This window comes from Helianthus annuus, chromosome 11 (genome assembly GCF_002127325.2).
Source record: "Helianthus annuus cultivar XRQ/B chromosome 11, HanXRQr2.0-SUNRISE, whole genome shotgun sequence".
In the NCBI taxonomy this organism is placed as follows: domain Eukaryota; kingdom Viridiplantae; phylum Streptophyta; class Magnoliopsida; order Asterales; family Asteraceae; genus Helianthus; species Helianthus annuus.
In genome coordinates, this window is record NC_035443.2 from 4,719,837 (window position 1) to 4,741,610 (window position 21,774).

Sequence of the window (21,774 nt, forward strand, 5' to 3'; positions counted from 1 at the left end):
AACATAGAGATTGTACAGGGTGTGTCACTCATACATAAGGGGAATCTAATGGGGATATAGTGGCAGACAAGATTTGAGGGCAACTCTCCGTAATGTTGGAGAAGCAATAATAATAAATAATATATAGTTAATCATCAATTTAGTTGGTGATATTTCAAGAATATTAGGTATTAGCTGGGTATGCTTATCCTTAAAATTAAATTAATAGATTGTATATAATACATGCTAAATTCGTATTTAACAATACAATCATATCAACTTAACATTGATTTCTTAATCTCCGATATTTTTAATTGTATATTCTGACGTGAATATGTTTTTTATATTATGTTACATGGTTGAATATATGTTAATTTGTGTCAACTTAAAATTTAAAGTTAGGGGCTGTTTGACAACTTCTAAATGGTTAAGTGCTAAACTAGTAAGAGGTCTGAATCATTAAGTGTTAAACAAGTAAGAGATCTAAACCATTAAGAGCCAGTGTAATGCTTCACCGTTCAGAGGCAAATGTCTGACCAATTTAGATCAGATGTTTTACCATTCAGACTTAGTATAATGCTTAACCATTCAGAGGCAATTGTCTGAACCACTTAGACATCTGCTCGCGAAACAAACAGTCTGAACTATTAAGTGTTGAATCAGTAAGATTTTGAATCATTAAGATCTTCGTTAAGAGCTAAACAAACGGCCCCTTAGTAATTAGTATGAGAATCAATGTTAAAAGTATGGCAATTTATGAAGTATAGAAAGATATATGTTTTAAACATTATTTGTAATGTAAGAGATTCTAAATATTTTCTAATACTCAATCAACCAATAAAATGAATATGTACTTGAAAGATGACATATTTTTTTGTCTTTGGATGTGATTCTTCCCCCCTTGCTTTCCCATTTGAGGTACTTAATTCAAAAGCAATCTAATAAGAAACTCTCCAACATGTCTCCATGATTTTAAAAAAAGGGAAACAATAATTGACTTCAGGCTTTATTTTCTATTTCTCCCTGGAAACACATGGAAGATGATGTCTTCTCAAACATGAAAACATTAAGTGTAATTAGCTGTTTGTTTCACCATTTTGGCCTTCTGGACACTCGATATAATACCAAGTATGAGTAATATAAGTTTGTTACACATTATCTATAGCTCAAGAGAACCTTTTAATCCCAAGAAAACCTCTTTAATATGGAATATTAATGGACGATTATAAACATGATTGAGTAAAAAGTAAACTGCCGAAATGGTCTGTGAGGTTTGGTCACTTTTACCATTTTAGTCTAAAACTCAAATTTTTTGAATCTGGGTGTGGTTTCAATTTTATTATCATTTTCATCTAAAAGCAAAATCTGGTCAGATTTTTCAGTTAACATCCAGTTTTTTGTGTTTTCCTCCCTTTTAATGAATGGCAAAATTGTTAGATTTTTTTTTTAATTTGTTATAATAAAACGTTAAAAAGACCATTTTGCCCTTTATTAAAACAAAAAAAAAAGGATGTTAACTTCAAAATCTAACCAAATTTTGATTTTGGATGAAAATAACAACAAAATTGAAATCACATGGACCCATATTCAAAAGGTTTGAATCTTGACCTAAAGTGGTAAAAGTGACCAAACCTCAGATACCATACTCTGGAATAAAAGTTAATACGGATTCCAGATTTTTTTTACAAGTGTTACTTTTTAAAAAGGCTTGGTAATAATCGGTGTTATTAATGGATACAATTAACATATAAAAACAAGTATCAGATATACTACGTAACATATAAACTAACTTTTTTTTACCATGTGACATGACACGAGCACAAGTGTTACCTCCTAGAAGTGAAGTAACAAGACGGATAAAAGGGTAAACGTTTTGACAAAAAATATCTTACAAGATTCATACAAATACCAATTCACAACCATACACAAACTAAACAAAAAATCTGGCCCTTTGGAAACTTATAGATTCCACTTATCCACAATGGTGACATCTTTTGTGTACTTGTGTAACATCATGAGATGTGGTTTTGAGTAGGGTCCCACCCACCATGGCCATGCATCATCAATTACTTTCATCAATAATATGAGAAAAAACGTAAACACTTGATGGACAAAAATATCTGTTGCGGATAACGCATGCTATGTGATCATATTACTTTATCACCATACATCAAAAAAGTTACCTTTTTTAAAAAAGATATGAAATGGGGTTTTCACACAAAAGATTAGAGAGACAACCATCATAGCAAAAGGCCATATTTATAAGTCAATGTACAAGTTTTAATACACTAGGTTTACAAGTTATAGTAGCATGATGAACAAGAGATATATATATATTTTTAATCTTAGTTCTAAAAGCTAAAACTCATTGAAAAGTAAAAAAAAAGAAAGAAAGCTAGAATATTATCACACAAACAAACAAGTAAGTTCATAAGTAGAAAAGTAAAACCCTAGAAATTATAGATCTTGAAAGAGTTAAATGTTATTTCAGTCCTTATGATTTGGACTATTTTGGCAGTTTAATTCAAAGATTTCATTTTTCGTACTCTGTAGATCTAAAAACGTTTCACCGTTGCCATTTTATTCCACTGGGTTAACTTCATCCATTTTTTGTGTTAACGAGAAGGGCAATTCGGTCAATTTATATGGCCGAATTGCCCTTCTAGTTAACAGACTTACATATAAAATGACCGAATTGCCCTTATCGTTAACAAAAAATGGATGAAGTTAACCCAGTGGACTAAAGTGGCAACGGCGAAACTTTTTTGGACCCACAGGTAAAAAATGAAACCTTTGTACTAAACTGATAAAATAAACCAAACCATACGGACTAAAATGGCATTCAACTCTTAAATATACCGATCATTTTCTTGATTTCAACTTTTTCTTTTTTTTTTTTTTGCTTATATTTTTTAATATCAAGTCATGTTTAAGCTTAGAACTTGATACATCCATGGAGGTTGTTTGAGTGATCTATCTGAAGAAGTGTTGGTTTTCCTGTTGCCACTCAAAAAGCTTGAATTTTCTCTTGTAACTATCTCTACCTTCTTTATATTATTCGACCCCGATGAAGACGAAGAATGGCCCGTTACCGAATCGGATGTTTCGGGCTTATTAGTCATGCTCCTCCTCCGGTTAAAACTTGTTGGGGCCAAAGTGAGCTCGATTTCGCAATCGTCTTCCTCAAAATCTTGATCATTGTTTAATGTTTGTGTAACATGATCATAATCTATTGTTGTTGTAGACTGTTCCAAATCAGTCTTGTTCTTCTGTTCTTGATAATTATTGAAGCATATGTTTTCTTTGTAATTATTTCTGCTGCTTTGTATGTTCTTCATTAGCATCTTCTGGATTTGATACAATCTATGAAGTTCATATACCTTAAAAAAATAAAAAGCCAATCAATACTCATTTTTTGATATTTTTTAATATTACAAATATTAGAAATAATCTTAAACTTTCACTCACTCATATATGTATGTATGCATACCTGCTCTTTGAAGGTTTCTTCATGCTTTAACATAGCCATTTTCATGCATTCTTTATCATATGGTTGAACAAACTTGTCCATTGTTTTCTTCTAAAATCCTCAATTTAAAACACTAAGAAAATTGAATTTTGTGATGCTAAGACCTGCATTTTTGTAGAGCATATAAATATTTACATATTTAGAAATTGCATGGCTCCAATGTAACCAAAAAAAAAAATAAAAAAAATTAAGAGAGAGTAAAGAGTTTAAACTTCATATTCTTTTTTTGGTTTGTTTTATTCATATGTTATTTTCACTGTGACAATTATCATGACAAAAAGAATTTTGTGAAAGATATAGAATAAAGTTTATGAACTCATCAAGTGTTATAGATTCATTTCTTGTAGCAAATGACTAACAAAGAACACAAAGGAGAATATTTAAGTTAATAAGATTACATATGCAAATTAAAGAAATTAAATTCAATCATAAGTTAGTGGAAAAACAAGTAATTATGTATAAACCAAGTTTTGAATTTTTGTAGAAAATAATTTGCAAAACTGGAGAAGAAAAAGATGAAGAAGAATTAGGGTTTCTAACCTTTGTGGAAGTAGCAAAGATTGAAGTAAGTTAGTAGTGAGAGGAGGTTTTCAATTTTCAACTTAAAAGAGTTTCTAGTGATTGTGTTGCAACAAGAAGAAGAAATAAAGGGGGTGAGTGGGGGTGGGGGTGGGGGTGGGGGGGTGAGGGTGGGGTAGGGATGTCTCTTTCTTTGTGTTGCTTACAACTCATATGTGTAATATAAAATAGCCACCAACAGCTAATCAGTTTGTTTGATACACATGATAGTAGCTTTCGGATGACTAATAGCGAACCTTGAGATTTTGGATCGGGGGTCGAAAATGTATATATCCAAGAATTTCTATAAAACTAGGGGGCAAAAACATATATACCCAAAAATTTCTACTACATACTCTTCACTACTGAGCGAAAAGTTCGAAGGGTCGGCCGCCCCCTACTATACTACGCCCATGCGGGTGACATCTTACAATCCTCATGTTAAAATTTTTTATTTTTCTATATTTAAGGTAGCTAGCAAATATGTTATTACAATTATAATGATGGGTCTGATTAGCTATTTATTTACCACGGGTGATTTAGTGTTATTGTTATATCCATAGCTAAACTATTTATTCACAACCGAATGGTTTAACCATAACCGATCGGTTTTTCGGTTATGATCAGTTTCGGTTAAAGGTTCAGTTTTCGATTATGGTTCAGTTCTTGCACAGTCCTAGCTTCTTTTAATAATTAGCATCAAATCTGTTTTTTTTTTTTTTTTTTTTTTTTTGAACGGAACTGTCCCATTTTTTGTTCTCAGTTTTTCTTTTCTACACATGTGAAATTATATATTGGTATAAAACAAATATTGTTGTCTGAAGCGATAACCATGAGTGACAAAGCCAAACTGGATCCAGTTTTGACCAAATTATATTAGTACTTAAATTAGACAACCGATTAGTACACCAAATATTTAATTATTTAATTATCCATTTTAATTGTTATTAGATAAGTTAATGGCGTAACGACAAATTAATACTTCAACGCCTATGCATAATTTTTCGAATCTTTTGAAATTACATATACAATCTTTGTTTTTATTTGAAAACAGTAGAATAATAAAGTTATTAAAATATGTATATATTATTTATTAAGGTTTAGAGTGCACAGAAAATCAAGATCATGCACAACAAATCTTACACCTTTGTCCAGTCCCATTCATGTTTTGTTCAACCCCAGCCCCCACCTCATTTTTTCTCTCTGTTAAATACAAACACTGGAATACTATTTCTATTTCTATTTCTATACTATACAAACTAGTCTTAATCGCCGGTGTTGCGGGGAGGGAGGCGTAACACTCTGCTACCAACGTTGCGGAACCAAGGGCATACAATCGTTTTAAGTAGCAACCAAACAACGATCAAAAGCGGAAAAACGTAAAAAAACACGAATTTATAACAACCAATGACTCACGTGACGTAAAAAGTAGACGAAGTTGAATTTATACCGACACGTATTAGAAAGTCGAGAGAGTAAAAAAAAACCCGAGAGACCAAATATTACCACAAAACACCGTACTAAGTAGCAATCAAACGACGACAAAGTTGAAGGAAAAACGTAGATAAAAATTAATAAAAAAACTAAACTCATTTAATTTTTGTAGCAAAAATACAAAATTAATTTAAAAAAAAAAGTATAATGCTTAAAAAAAATACAAACGTAAAAAAATAATTATTATTCATTTGTATGCTTAAAATTAATATATAAGTAACATTTTTTTCTCAATTTATGAGGGATTAAAAGTGTCAAAGTGAAGAAGTCATGTGCCAAAGTCAACAAATCCAAACATTACTATTGCTCATGATGTTATGGATTAATACTATACTATATATCAATTACAAGAAGGTGTCTGACACTTCCCTAATGTTCTAGTCAAATTATAATTTTACCCTTTTTAAATTTATAGTTTTATCATTAGTTTTGTTTTTTTTTCCCTCTCAGCCAAATTTCAATTTTGCTTTCAGTTCAAATATACAGTTTTGCTATAGCTTTTGTTTTTTTCCCAGTCAAATTACGATTTTGCTCCAGTGTAAAATTACAGTCATTCCATCATCTTAGTGTTTTTTTTGACAAAAGTATGGTAGTGTTTTATTTTAATTGGTTGATTCGGTGTAATTTTTATTCGTACCAAGCGGCTGCCAGGCACACGCTCATATGTCCTTGAAAAATTACAATTTTACTCCCAGTTTAAAGCACAATACTATGATTAGAACTCCACTTGCACTTGTAGCAATTCACGAAAGACTTGAGATCTTCAGTCTCCATCTTCGCCTCTCTTGGTAATTTCGTCATGTTCAATTTCCATAATAAGTTTTTAGTTTCAGCCCACTCAATGTGAATTCTTTGAGAAATGCAACAAATTTTATATGACTCCAACTCATAAGACTATGGGGTGTACGTGGGGCGTCGGTTTTGGCGTTAAAGGGGGTTTAACGCCAGCTACACCACCCCGGCACGGCGTTGGACTTGGCGTTGGCCGCTTGGCGTGGCTATTCTGCCTGGCGTGGGGCGGGGGGTTGGGTGACATGACAGGCTGTGGTTGGCTGGTTCAAAGTAGCTGTTGGGGGTAGCTGTTGTCAAACGGCTAGTTTAAAAAAATTATTTACATATTAAACAAATATATAAATGCCAATCATTTTTTTACAAATTTTACAACTTCTCTACTTGTTTGCATTGTTGGGATGTATGTAGGTACGCTTCGAAATGGGTGAGAGTCCCTCCTGTTAGCGACTCAACCTCATCAAAAAGGGCAAGAACACCTCGTCTCAAGCTCAGTCTGATGCTCGTGATAAAGAGTTTGATCTTAATTTGGATGATTTTGATGATTCTCCTACCCGCCCACCCGGTAGAGACACGTCAAAAAAGCGGCTTCAAAGACCGATATCGGGTTCGACCTCGTGTTCAGCCCCGGGTTCGACCTCGGGTAAAGGGTTGTACACCGAGCAGTTGGAAGATCTTTGTCACACCCTGGCTTTGCGGAAGCGTGGTTAATTTGGCGTGACTTCTTAATACCATAGCTTAATCATAACAAAGCTATATGAATTAAAACATGCAAGAATCATCCATTAAGTTTTAAAAACCAAATACAGTATCATTGTTTAAAACGGGATCACGCCCTAACAACCATAACCTTGTTCAACAAACATTACAACTTAAACATAACATAAACACAGTTTAAGGACTGTGACTTGTCCAGGAAAGAGTCACATTCCCTAAACCCCGGATGACCTTGGAAACTAGTGCAGCGGGAAAACGTGCCATACCGTGCCAGATCTTTAATTCCCTGAAATACATGTAAGTTGAAAATTCAACAATAATGTTGAGCGAGTTCATGTGTAAGTGAGTAAATAAACCTTTGTATTTATCAAAAATCCTGGTATGTAGCAAATAAGGAAAAAGAGATCACCAATGGTTTGCAAGGCCATTGATATGTGTGAAGTGCAAGTAGGAAGACTCAAACCTAGCGGATTTTGCGTTGGGCACAAAGTCACCCCGAGGTCCGTTATGCTGGGCTCGCTACACCCAGATAGATCTACCGCTACTGTCCCTCGGTCCTACAATGAGGATTAATGGCCTCAAGTTGCGCCTACCCACTCACATGATCTAAGTAGTAACCCTCCTTACGCTAACCATACCATGTGTAAAAGTACTCGTAATCATAGTAACATGTATTTCACCCCCGCAGTTTAGAAAACTGAAAACAGTTAAGAGAAAAGGGGGACATGAACTCACAGTCGGTGCGTCTCTACCAAGTACTCCAAATCGGGCAGCTGTGCAACGACCTACATGTGCTAATTCTATTAGACGGACGGCCGTGCCTTAGCTTTAAAGTTTAAGTTTTTGGAAAATAGTTAGACAACTATTTCGTGTTTGCATTTTGCATGTACTTGGTAGTTAATCTCCTTCCCAAGGATGGGGGATTTAATACATGTGCGTTCAATTTATAATATTAAGTCTCACTTAATATATTTTCATTTCTAATTCCAAATATAAATATTTTTCTCAAAAATATTATATTTCCATTTCACATAATTTTTCCCCAAAAATAATACGTTGATAAAATATACGTTCATAATCATTTTCGTATAATGCGTAAGTTACGTTTTAGTAATCGTGTGGTAATAATAATTACCGTTGTAACTTATATGTTTATCGTGAAAGCGTTTGTATTATTTTGGATTCGTCAACGTTTGTAAATATTATTTTTACTCTAAAAATAATATTTGTGTACTTTCACAAAATAATCATAAACAGTGTTGTGAAAAATTATATTTACCAAATATATATTTATCACGTTTAATTTTGTGAAAATCCCACCTCCGAATATTTATAAATAAACTCATGGCGAAATATATTTTGAAAACATATCAAAAATAATTCTAACACTTGTAAATAATTCTAAGTGTTATGTTTTTAGAAAAAATTCGCCAGAGTTTCCCCTGTAACTGGAGGTGGCCACGCTTTCAAGCGTATCATTTTCTTTTACAAAATCATTTCAACAACTTCTTGATTCAATCAAACAATTTCCGACACATCAAACTAGTCGACAAGTATGTAAATCGCATGATCACATGAACTTGTAGTTTTTCCGAAAACTATAGTGTAGATCCCGTTATATTTGGTGGATCTTTATATAGAGTAGCTTAATCTCGTAAAAACCTCGTTTTTAGAATAAATATATCTTTACAACTTCCCGTCATCTTTCACAAAGATTGTTATTTTGTCGAAACTTTTCATTTCACAAGTGTTTATACACTTGTGGTTTGTAAAAATCATACTTGTTAGTGTGTCATCCGACTTTTAGAAAACATGATTTTCTCGACACTTGGTCCTTTGAAAATACCACTTGCAGATACGTAGATCCGCTAGTTTTAAACACTATTTTACAAGTAAAAATACTTTTACACAAGTTCATGTTTCTCGTGTGGTAGAGTTTCACCTTTTAACCCTTGTACCGTCCGAAACAATCTTATGTCAAGATCCATGATCTTAACCAAACCGGGTTAAATGGTGATCCGAGCTACCACAACGTAGATCGGGCTTAAATATTCACAACTTTCAAATACTACAACTTTTACACAACTATTATGCTTTTAACCAACAAGATTCATGTTTTTAGTAGACTTTAAAGCTTCAAAGCGCAAGTTTCCGAGTTTTAATCGTTACAAATCTTATTAACCACCTTAGATTAGTTCGAGGGAGTGTTTTAAGTGTTATACCTCTAGATCGGGGCTAGGGAAGAATCTATGCGAAGAAGAGGTGGATAAAAGCAAAGTAGAAAGGTCCTTCGCCTTCCGTTAGCTCCAAGACTCCTCGTATGCGACCTTGAACACTTGAATGAACTTGGAATGTAATGTTTGAAGTTGGATGATGGATGGAAGTGTGGGTGCTCGGCCGAGAGTTGAGCAAGAGGGAGAGAGAGAGCTTTGAGTGAGGTGTGTAATGATAATGATCTCTTGTGTTTAGTGTAGATTTTATAGGAAAAATCAAGTTCACGATCCAATGGTCCATGTGTTGTCTAGAAACTAGACAACATACATTATTTTAATCAAGACTTGTACAATTGTGTCCCCTCTAGTTTGGGGCCGGTTACAAGGGGGGGGGGGGGTCTTGGTTCGATCTCAACTAGATTAGTTGGTGTTTAGTTAGTTTAACTAGGTTAGATTAGGGGTTAACTCGGTTAGTGGTGTGATGTGTTCTAATGCGGGTGTTAGGGTATTCAGGGACCCTAACTGGCTCAGAAAAAGACCAATATTGCTAATGTCAATATTTTTATGTTCCGGGTAAAGTCCGGTTGTTCGGTTGGATAGTAATCCGTTAAAGTGCTTAAGTAAGCTTTTAAGTGTCGTTAATAATATTTTTAGTGACACAACTTATTCTACAAAGTGTCAGGAATATTTTCCTCATGTTTTGGCACTTTATTAGTTAGCCAGAAGCTGAATGGTAAATTAAAGTGCTGTGTTTTGTGCTTAGAGTACGTTTTAGGCACATCCAGTCATCGTAACTTATTCCTAGAGACGCAGTTCTACAACCCTTGTATCCCTACACTCACTATGGGTGTAGTAAAATATTTCTGGCTCATACAGGCCTTAGAGGCAGTGTCTGCCTGATGCTGGCTTTATCAGCATGTTCAATAGGTTATCCGCTCATAGTGCTACTGTGCTTTTGTGCATCATGTTTGTCACTAGAGTTCAGTATGTAAATAATGTAGTGACGGTATGTAAAGTATAATGCAGATATGTACAAGTATCAACAGTCAAGTAGCAGTTCATTCACAATTTCAGTTAAGCACAGTAATTAAGCAGCAATTAATTATTAATTAAATCGTACGGATACCTGGTTTAGTGAGGGTTGTCACATTCTCCCCCCGTTAGAAAAATTTCGTCCCGAAATTTTAAGTTCTGCTTGTGGAAGCAGGGTTCTTAGGAAATAGGTGGGGGTATTTCTCTTTCATTCGGTCCTCACGCTCCCAGGTGAATTCAGGACCATGTCGAGCATTCCAACGAACTTTGACGAGCTTGACACTGCTCCGGCGTGTCTTGTTTACTTTCCAGTCCGTGACCTCAACAGGTTCTTCAACAAAATGGAGCGTGTCGTCAACGTGAATTTCGTCGGTAGGAATGACAACGGTATCTTGCGTTGGACTTCTCTTCAGATTGGATACATGAAATGTATCGTGAACACCATTCAGTTCGGCAGGTAGGTCCAACTTGTATGCTACAGTCCCAATTCTTTCCAAAATCTTGAACGGTCCAATATACCTTGGATTCAACTTCCCACGCTTCCCAAAACGTGCCACACCCTTCCAGGGTGATACCTTCAACAAAACCATATCACCAACCTCAAACTCTAGAGGTTTCCTGCTTCGATCTGCGTAGGCTTTCTGCCGGTCACGAGCCGCACTGATGCGATCTCGTATCTGTGCGATCTTATCTGTGGTTTCCTGTACCATGTCAGGACCAACCAACTGTCTATCACCTGCGTCAGACCAACAGAGCGGTGATCTGCATTTGCGCCCATATAACGCTTTAAATGGCGCGGCACCAATACTGGTGTGGTAGCTGTTGTTGTATGAAAACTCAACCAGAGGCAAATGTTTATCCCAGCTACCGCCCAAATCCATCACACATGCTCTCAGCATGTCTTCTAGCGTCTGTATCGTCCGCTCACTTTGGCCGTCGGTTTGCGGGTGAAAAGCAGTGCTCAGATTCAACTTTGAGCCAAAAGCTTCCTGGAAGGATTGCCATATCCTCGATACGAACCTTCCGTCTCTATCGGAGATGATTGAGAGAGGTACTCCATGGCGTGTAACAATCTCTCTCATGTAAATTTCGGCCAGTTTGCTCGTATTATCCTTCTCTCGGATAGGTAGGAAGTGTGCTGACTTCGTTAAGCGGTCCACTATTACCCAAATAGTGTCATGGCCTCTTGGCGTTCTTGGCAACTTCGTAATAAAATCCATAGAGATTTGTTCCCATTTCCACTTGGGAATCTCTGGTTGCTGCAGAAGTCCCGAAGGCTTCTGGTATTCCGCCTTAACTTTGGCGCATGTTAAACATTTGCTCACATAAATAGCAACATCGCCTTTCGTCCTAGGCCACCAATAGTAATCCTAAAGATCCTGGTACATCTTATCCGCTCCAGGATGGATAGAGTACCGCGACTTGTGAGCTTCATCGAAAATAACCTTCCTTAAACCACCAAACAGAGGAACCCAAATCCTTTTCTCAAAACACAACGTTCCTTCCTTGTTTGGTACCAATAACTTCTCCATCCCACGGAGATACTCTTCTTCAAGGTTTCTCTCCTTGAGAGCTTCTCTCTGCGCGGCACGAATGCGCAGAGGAAAATCGGTTCGAATAACCATCTCCAAAGCCCTAACCCTTATGGGCTTGATTCTCTCTTTTCGACTTAGGGCATCGGCGACCACATTCGCCTTCCCTGGATGATACTTTATCTCGCAGTCGTAATCGTTCAACAGTTATACCCATCGTCTTTGCCTCATATTCAACTCCTTCTGGTTGAATATGTGCTGGAGGCTCTTGTGATCTGTGAAGATTGTGCACTTCGTACCATAAAGGTAGTGTCTCTAGATCTTTAAAGCAAAAACCATTGCGCCAAGCTCCAAATCATGCGTGGTATAGTTCTTTTCATGTATCTTCAGTTGGCATGATGCTTAGGCAATAACCTTTTGGCGTTGCATCAACACACAACCCAATCCTTGACGCGATGCGTCGCAGTATACCACAAAATCATCTGTGCCTTCCGGTAGGGCTAAGATTGGCGCGTTGCAAAGCTTATCTTTCAATATATGAAATGCTTCTTCCTGTTTGATTCCCCAATCAAACTTCTTGTCCTTCTGAGTAAGGAGCGTCAATGGTTGAGCGATCTTCGAAAAGTTCTCGATGAACCTTCGGTAATAGCCAGCCAAACCCAAGAATTGCCGAATCTCGGTTGGCGTCTTTGGCGTTTCCCAATCCTTGATCGCCTCGATCTTGGTGGGATCCACGTGGATTCCATCTCCATTCACCACGTGCCCAAGGAATTGCACTTCTCTTAGCCAAAACTCGCACTTAGAGAATTTGGCGTATAGCTGTTCCTTCTTTAGTAGCTCCAGGATGGCTCTTAAATGCTGCTCGTGCTCAGCCTTCGTCTTTGAATAAATCAAAATATCATCGATGAATACAATCACGAATTTATCCAAGTACGGCTTACAAACTCGATTCATCAAATCCATGAACACTGCAGGTGCGTTTGTCAACCCAAACGGCATAACGAGGAACTCGTAGTGTCCATATCGAGTTCTGAAGGCTGTCTTTGGGATACTCTCCTCCTGTATCCATAGCTGATGGTATCCAGATCGAAGATCGATCTTTGAATAAAAGCTTGAACCTTGTAGTTGGTCAAACAGATCATCGATTCTTGGCAGGGGATACCTATTCTTGATCGTCAGCTTGTTCAACTCTCTGTAGTCAATGCACATACGGAAACTACCGTCCTTCTTCTTGACAAACAAAACTGTAGCTCCCCAAGGCGAGAAGCTTGGTCGGATAAATCCCTTGTCTAACAACTCTTGAAGTTGTGTCGACAGTTCTTGCATCTCAGACGGAGCAAGTCTGTAGGGTGCCTTAGCCACAGGCGCGGCGCCTGGAACTAAGTCAATGCGAAATTCCACTTGTCTCTGAGGCGGCAACCCAGGCAAGTCCTCTGGGAAGACTTCTGGATATTCCCTCACGACAGGGATGTCTTCGATCTTTGGCTCAGCAGCCTTCTTATCCACAATGTGTGCCAGAAAAGCAACACATCCTTTCTGCAAACACCTTCGTGCTTTCAAGCAGCTGATAATCCTCAACGGCGTCTCACGCTTCTCTCCGTGAACAACAATGGTCTCACCATCTTCATTCGGAATACGAACGACCTTCTCATGACAAACTATCTCGGCCTTGTTACTCGATAACCAATCCATCCCTACTACCACGTCGAAGCTTCCCAACTGGACTGGTAGTAGATCTAGAGCGAACTCACGCTCTCCCAATTCGATTACGCAGCCTCGAATCACCTCATTAGCTTCTACTAACTTCCCATTCGCCAATTCAATCGAGTACGGAATATCTAACTTACTAGCGGCTAAACCAAGCATATTCTTAAATTCTAACGACACGAAGCTATAATCGGCGCCAGTATCAAATAAAACGGATGCATAGCGTTGGTTTACAAGGAACGTACCAGTGACAACATTGGGATCCTGGCGCGCTTCCCTTGCTTCTATGTTGAAAACCCTTCCGCGGGCTTGGTTCAACTCCGGGCAATTTCTTTTGTAATGCCCAAGATCACCACAATTGAAACATCCGGGCCTCTGCCCGTTTCCACCATCGTTTCCAGCTTGATTGTTTCTCTGATTACGATTCATGGCGCCCGCTTGGTTTGCATTATTGACCCGATTCCCATCACCTCCATTGTTTCCTTGTGGGCGGTTCCCAGTACCACCACGGTTATTTCTATTCCCAAATCCTCCTTGGCCTCCCCGGCCAGCGCTAGCCCAACAAGAATCCTTTGAATGGCCGGTCTTTCCACAAGCTTCACATACTTTCAGCCCGCAACGACCAGAGTGATGTCTTTGGAATGAGTTAGACTTGGGATGTGTACCCATATATCCCTTACCTTTCCTCCTACTACTAGCTGTATCCTGTGCTGGCGCATTTGATTCCCCTTTCTTAACCACCACCCCTGTGCCCTGCTTGAAGTTTGAAAACTTCCGCTTGTTACCACCTGACGACTCCACATGAGTCTCTTTCTTCTTAGGCTCCACTTCATCAAACCTGTTCAAACGAATTGCCTCCTCTGTGAGAGCCACGCTCAAATCAATGGCTTCAGTGATAGTCGCAGGTTTGGAGGAGGTCACCATACTTATGATTTGAGGAGCTAGTCCCCAAATGAAACGTTCAATTCTCTTGAACTCAGGAGTGACCATATAGGGTACCACATGCGACAAGTCGTGGAATCTCTGAACATATTCCGCTATCTTTGGGCCTTCCGTTTTCAAATGCCAGAACTCGGTCTCCAATCTCTGGATTTCAGCGTGGGAACAATACTTTTTGCGCATGAGTTCCTTCAGTTCGGTCCAGGTCAGCGCGTAGGCAGCAGCTTCGCCAAGTGTTTGTACTTACAAGTTCCACCAGGATAGGGCTCCATCCAAAAATAGCCCAGAGATATAAGTGACTTGCTGATCCAATGCGCATTTGCTCATGCGAAGAACGGATTCTGTTTTCTCAGCCCAGCGGACAAAGGCGACAGCACCTCCTGTGCCATCAAAGTTTACGGGCTTGCAGTCCAAGAACTGTTTGTAGGTGCACCCATGAGGTGGATTGTTGTTGTTGCCAGTGTTGCCAGAGTTGCTTCCACTCATTCCTCCTTGAGAGGCAGCATATTGAGCAATAGCAGCAGCAATGACTTGCTGTAGTTCGGCCTGGGTCGTAGGCATTTGCTGTTGTTGACGTCTTGGCGGCATCTTCTAAAGATGTGTTTACGTCGGTCAGGCCATAGTAAAGCGTACGTATATAGTAATAGTAATAGCACATAACATCTCATGTTATCAATACTTCACAAATACTAATCACACAACATCCTATGTCACAAATATTATACACACAACATCCCATGTCATAAGTATTATACACACAACATCCCATGTCATAAAAATATAAATAAGTAATCAAGCAAATCAAATATGATGAGAATACTGCGATTGCCATATATGTCGAGACCACAACGTAAGTGTATCAGTACATCATTGTGTCATACAATCATCAATCAACTAGGGGCTACATCACCCCTGTCCAAAAACTATATCAAGTCAGTGTCAAATACATCAAATACATCAAATACATCAAGTATATGTCAAAAGTCAGAATCATCATGTAGTCTCCAAAATGTTGTGCAATCAAAATCAATCGCGGTCCTCTCACCAACGTCTACACAAGCAGTACTGATGAGCTCTATACAGATGGCGGTGGAGGAGGGGGAAAGTAAGTGTAAAGCAAGCGACGTAACTGGAGTCAGTCCTCCTCCATAGCTCGCTGAGTACGGATGACAGAAGCAACCTGCTGCTCTAGTGTAAAGAGGCGAGCAGCATAATCTGGGGGTAATGATCGACATGGCTGAAGAGGAGAGTGTGTCTGACCATGGCATGAACATGGTGGCAGCTGAGCTCTCTCAAGCTCCTGGAGACGCTGCGTGTGTGACTCGTGCTGAAAAACGAAGGACATCAAAACATCCTCTATAGTGTGTCCCACATGGAACGGATGGTAAGGGTCAGTAGGTGGCATGACTGGTGGTGTCGACCAAAGCAAAGGCTCACTGGTGGGGTCAAACGGTGCCACATGAAATGGTGAAGTAGACGGTGTAACAGGTGGGAACTGTGGCAGGACAGAAACAGATGTCGGCACATGCCCAAATGGATGGGCCGACGAACCCTCTCCAGGTCTCGCTGGAGGTACAAACTGTGGAACCTGAAAAGTGAAATCAACATGTCATGTAACAGGGATCTGAGGGGGCAAAGGTGGAACATCCTCATCAGCAGGTATCCAACCGTGCTGTGCATGCTCATCCGGTGGATCCATGTGGTCTGCAAACAGTGCGTGCTCAGGCTCAAGTGGAACGGGATCAAATGGGGGAGCAACAACAGGGTGAACAGGTGCAATGTGCTCAACAGGATGGTCAACAGGTATATCAATAACAGGTAGAGGAACAACAGGGTCAGCAACAACGTCATGATCGCCCTCCAAATGATCATCAACGGGCGGGTCAGCTAGAACAGGCTCAACAGGGATGCCAGCATGTACGGGGTCATGCTCAAGCATAGGGTCTAGAGCGGCTGCCTGCTCAGGAGCCAAGGCAGGCTCAGGGTCATCAAAAGCCATCTCGAAATCAAACTCGGGATCAATAGGATCAACTGGATCAGCGGGATCCTCCATGGGCTGGTCCATCAGGATAAACTCAATATCATGATCCGGGTCGAATCCCGGAGGAAAGATAGGATCAGAATCCTCTATGTCATCATGGTCAAATGCAAAGCTGGGAATAGGTGCGGCAGAGGATGCCTGGTCAGGATCCGAATCGTGTGCAAAGTGCTGTGCGCTCACCTCGTGAGAAGGTGCGGATGCCACAGACTCAAAGGAGTCTGGGACCGGTGAATGTGCGGGTGAGTCCTCGGCAGGAGCATCAGCGATCATCAGAAGATCGCCAGCAGGAAGTAGGGCTGCGTCCGGGATCTCATCCTCGATAGGCTCATCCTCAAACAGATCGATATCGCCGTCAGCCTCGGCGTCAAGAAGTAAGTCATATGCTAGATAAACGGCTAAAGGTATAGGAGCCGGAATCACTACTAGAGGTAGGTACTCAGCAGGAGGGCCATCTGCAGGCTCATCAGCACCCTCGGGTAGTGCGAAGGGCTGGAAACCATCCTCGTCCGTGCTGGTAGAATCAGAAGTGTGCACCTCGTGCTCGGAGGACGTGAGGTCATCAGATACGATAGGTCTGGGTCCAGTGGTGTCCGAATCACCAGTACCGGCTGAGTCCATGAGTCTGTAACATAGACACAAGTATGCACAAATAATCAGTCATACAATCAAATAATCACATAAGTCACCAAGTAAGATATCACATAATTCTCCTAGTCCCACTAGCCTCCCAGCCTCTCAGACTGCTCTTCCTAGTCCCACTAGCCTCCCAGTCTCTCAGACTGACGTTCCTAGTCCCACTAGCCAATTCTCCCAGCCTCCCAGACTGACTCCCTAGTCCCACTAGACAATTCTCCCAGCCTCCCAGACTGACTCCCTATTCCTACTAGTCAATTCTCCCAGCCTCCCAGACTGACTCCCTAGTCCCACTAGACAACTACCTCGATCCATTGGATCGAGCCTCGGCCTCCCAGACCAAGCCTCAGCCTCCCAGACTGAGCCTAAAAAGAAAAATAATAAATAAAATGTGCTCAACATTTGTTTATAAAAACGTTTTGGATCTGGACTTAAGTGGTATGCAGTAAAAATGTTTTCGTGAGAGCCCTAGTGATCATAGTCTAGACTCGAGAAGGAATCCTAGTTCGCTATGATCAGAGCTCTGATACCAAGCTGTCACACCCTGGCTTTGCGGAAGCGTGGTTAATTTGGTGTGACTTCTTAATACCATAGCTTAATCATAACAAAGCTATATGAATTAAAACATGCAAGAATCATCCATTAAGTTTTAAAAACCAAATACAGTATCATTGTTTAAAACGGGATCACGCCCTAACAACCATAACCTTGTTCAACAAACATTACAACTTAAACATAACATAAACACAGTTTAAGGACTGTGACTTGTCCAGGAAAGAGTCACATTCCCTAAACCCCGGATGACCTTGGAAACTAGTGCAGCGGGAAAACGTGCCATACCGTGCCAGATCTTTAATTCCCTGAAATACATGTAAGTTGAAAATTCAACAATAATGTTGAGCGAGTTCATGTGTAAGTGAGTAAATAAACCTTTGTATTTATCAAAAATCCTGGTATGTAGCAAATAAGGAAAAAGAGATCACCAATGGTTTGCAAGGCCATTGATATGTGTGAAGTGCAAGTAGGAAGACTCAAACCTAGCGAATTTTGCGTTGGGCACAAAGTCACCCCGAGGTCCGTTATGCTGGGCTCGCTACACCCAGATAGATCTACCGCTACTGTCCCTCGGTCCTACAATGAGGATTAATGGCCTCAAGTTGCGCCTACCCACTCACATGATCTAAGTAGTAACCCTCCTTACGCTAACCATACCATGTGTAAAAGTACTCGTAATCATAGTAACATGTATTTCACCCCCGCAGTTTAGAAAACTGAAAACAATTAAGAGAAAAGGGGGACATGAACTCACAGTCGGTGCGTCTCTACCAAGTACTCCAAATCGGGCAGCTGTGCAACGACCTACATGTGCTAATTCTATTGACGGACGGCCGTGCCTTAGCTTTAAAGTTTAAGGTTTTGGGAAATAGTTAGACAACTATTTCGTGTTTGCATTTTGCATGTACTTGGTAGTTAATCTCCTTCCCAAGGATGGGGGATTTAATACGTGTGCGTTCAATTTATAATATTAAGTCTCACTTAATATATTTTCATTTCTAATTCCAAATATAAATATTTTTCTCAAAAATATTATATTTCCATTTCACATAATTTTTCCCCAAAAATAATACGTTGATAAAATATACGTTCATAATCATTTCCGTATAATGCGTAAGTTACGTTTTAGTAATCGTGTGGTAATAATAATTACCGTTGTAACTTATATGTTTATCGTGAAAGCGTTTGTATTATTTTGGATTCGTCAACGTTTGTAAATATTATTTTTACTCTAAAAATAATATTTGTGTACTTTCACAAAATAATCATAAACAGTGTTGTGAAAAATTATATTTACCAAATATATATTTATCACGTTTAATTTTGTGAAAATCCCACCTCCGAATATTTGTAAATAAAGTCATGGCGAAATATATTTTGAAAACATATCAAAAATAATTCTAACACTTGTAAATAATTCTAAGTGTTATGTTTTTAGAAAAATTTCGCCAGAGTTTCCCCTGTAACTGGAGGTGGCCACGCTTTCAAGCGTATCATTTTCTTTTACAAAATCATTTCAACAACTTCTTGATTCAATCAAACAATTTCCGACACATCAAACTAGTCGACAAGTATGTAAATCGCATGATCACATGAACTTGTAGTTTTTCCGAAAACTATAGTGTAGATCCCGTTATATTTGGTGGATCTTTATATAGAGTAGCTTAATCTCGTAAAAACCTCGTTTTTAGAATAAATCTATCTTTACAACTTCCCGTCATCTTTCACAAAGATTGTTATTTTGTCGAAACTTTTCATTTCACAAGTGTTTATACACTTGTGGTTTGTAAAAATCATACTTGTTACTGTGTCATCCGACTTTTAGAAAACATGATTTCCTCGACACTTGGTCCTTTGAAAATACCACTTGCAGATACGTAGATCCGCTAGTTTTAAACACTATTTTACAAGTAAAAATACTTTTACACAAGTTCATGTTTCTCGTGTGGTAGAGTTTCACCTTTTAACCCTTGTACCGTCCGAAACAAGCTTATGTCAAGATCCATGATCTTAACCAAACCGGGTTAAATGGTGATCCGAGCTACCACAACGTAGATCGGGCTTAAATATTCACAACTTTCAAATACTACAACTTTTACACAACTATTATGCTTTTAACCAACAAGATTCATGTTTTTAGTAGACTTTAAAGCTTCAAAGCGCAAGTTTCCGAGTTTTAACCGTTACAAATCTTATTAACCACCTTAGATTAGTTCGAGGGAGTGTTTTAAGTGTTATACCTCTAGCTCGGGGCTAGGGAAGAATCTATGCGAAGAAGAGGTGGATAAAAGCAAAGTAGAAAGGTCCTTCGCCTTCCGTTAGCTCCAAGACTCCTCGTATGCGACCTTGAACACTTGAATGAACTTGGAATGTAATGTTTGAAGTTGGATGATGGATGGATGGAAGTGTGGGTGCTCGGCCGAGAGTTGAGCAAGAGGGAGAGAGAGAGAGCTTTGAGTGAGGTGTGTAATGATAATGATCTCTTGTGTTTAGTGTAGATTTTATAGGCAAAATCAAGTTCACGATCCAATGGTCCATGTGTTGTCTAGATACTAGACAAGATACATTATTTTAATCAAGACTTGTACAATTGTGTCCCCTCTAGTTTGGGGCCGGTTACAAGGGGGGGGGGGGTTCTTGGTTCGATCTCAACTAGATTAGTTGGTGTTTAGTTAGTTTAACTAGGTTAGATTAGGGGTTAACTCGGTTAGTGGTGTGATGTGTTCTAATGCGGGTGTTAGGGTATTCAGGGACCCTAACTGGCTCAGAAAAAGACCAATATTGCTAATGTCAATATTTTTATGTTCCGGGTAAAGTCCGGTTGTTCGGTTGGATAGTAATCCGTTAAAGTGCTTAAGTAAGCTTTTAAGTGTCGTTAATAATATTTTTAGTGACACAACTTATTCTACAAAGTGTCAGGAATATTTTCCTCATGTTTTGGCACTTTATTAGTTAGCCAGAAGCTGAATGGTAAATTAAAGTGCTGTGTTTTGTGCTTAGAGTACGTTTTAGGCACATCCAGTCATCGTAACTTATTCATAGAGACGCAGTTCTACAACCCTTGTATCCCTACACTCACTATGGGTGTAGTAAAATATTTCTGGCTCATACAGGCCTTAGAGGCAGTGTCTGCCTGATGCTGGCTTTATCAGCATGTTCATTAGGTTATCCGCTCATAGTGCTACTGTGCTTTTGTGCATCATGTTTGTCACTAGAGTTCAGTATGTAAATAATGTAGTGACGGTATGTAAAGTATGATGCAGATATGTACAAGTATCAACAGTCAAGTAGCAGTTCATTCACAATTTCAGTTAAGCACAGTAATTAAGCAGCAATTAATTATTAATTAAATCGTACGGATACCTGGTTTAGTAAGGGTTGTCACAATCTTAATACCAAACTACAAGCCCTTTAGCTTATAAGTTAGGGGGAGAGGGTGGTTATCACTTGCAAAAATTCCATCACTCACAATATTCAATCAAGTTTCGCCATGTCATCAACCATTATTCTATCACTCACAACCTTTTTTAGTGGCAATGGTCATCAATCACAACACCCAACAATACCCATCACTCACAACACTCAACAACCCTTCAACGCGTGAAGAAATCAACACATTTATTTTTCCACGCGTGATATTATATGGTGGCGGCGGTGTGCAAAGTGCCATCACTAGTGATGGGCTTCCATCACGGATCCACCCCCACTCCCCTTATAACCAAGGTTGTTGGTAATTTTTATTATGGTTATTAACGAAGCCCTACAATGGTTAAACTTTTCTTAGGGGCTGTTTGGCAACTTCTGAATGGTTAAGTGCTGAACTAGTAAAATGTCTGAACCATTAAGTGTTGAACTAGTAAGAGGTCTGAACTATTAAGAGCCAATATAATGCTTAACCATTCAAAGGCAAATGTCTGACCAATTCAGATTAGATGTCTTAACCATTCAAACTTAGTATAATGCTTAACTATTCAGAGGCAAATGTCTGAACCATTCAGACCATCTGCTCACGAAACAAACAATCTGAACCATCAAGTGTTGAACCAGTAAGATGTC

At 39.0% G+C, this 21,774-nt stretch overlaps 1 protein-coding gene across 1 annotated transcript; it reads right to left on the reverse strand.

The window, feature by feature from the left end:
- Positions 1–2,204: 2,204 nt before the first annotated feature.
- LOC110889215 lies at positions 2,205–4,144 on the reverse strand. The gene is made up of 3 exons (XM_022136721.2): positions 4,049–4,144; positions 3,470–3,612; positions 2,205–3,359 (listed from the first exon to the last, which is right to left on the reverse strand). Exons 2-3 carry the CDS (start codon positions 3,548–3,550, stop codon positions 2,898–2,900), a joined length of 543 nt encoding a protein of 180 aa, XP_021992413.1. The 5' UTR covers positions 3,551–3,612; positions 4,049–4,144; the 3' UTR covers positions 2,205–2,897.
- Positions 4,145–21,774: the final 17,630 nt, after the last annotated feature.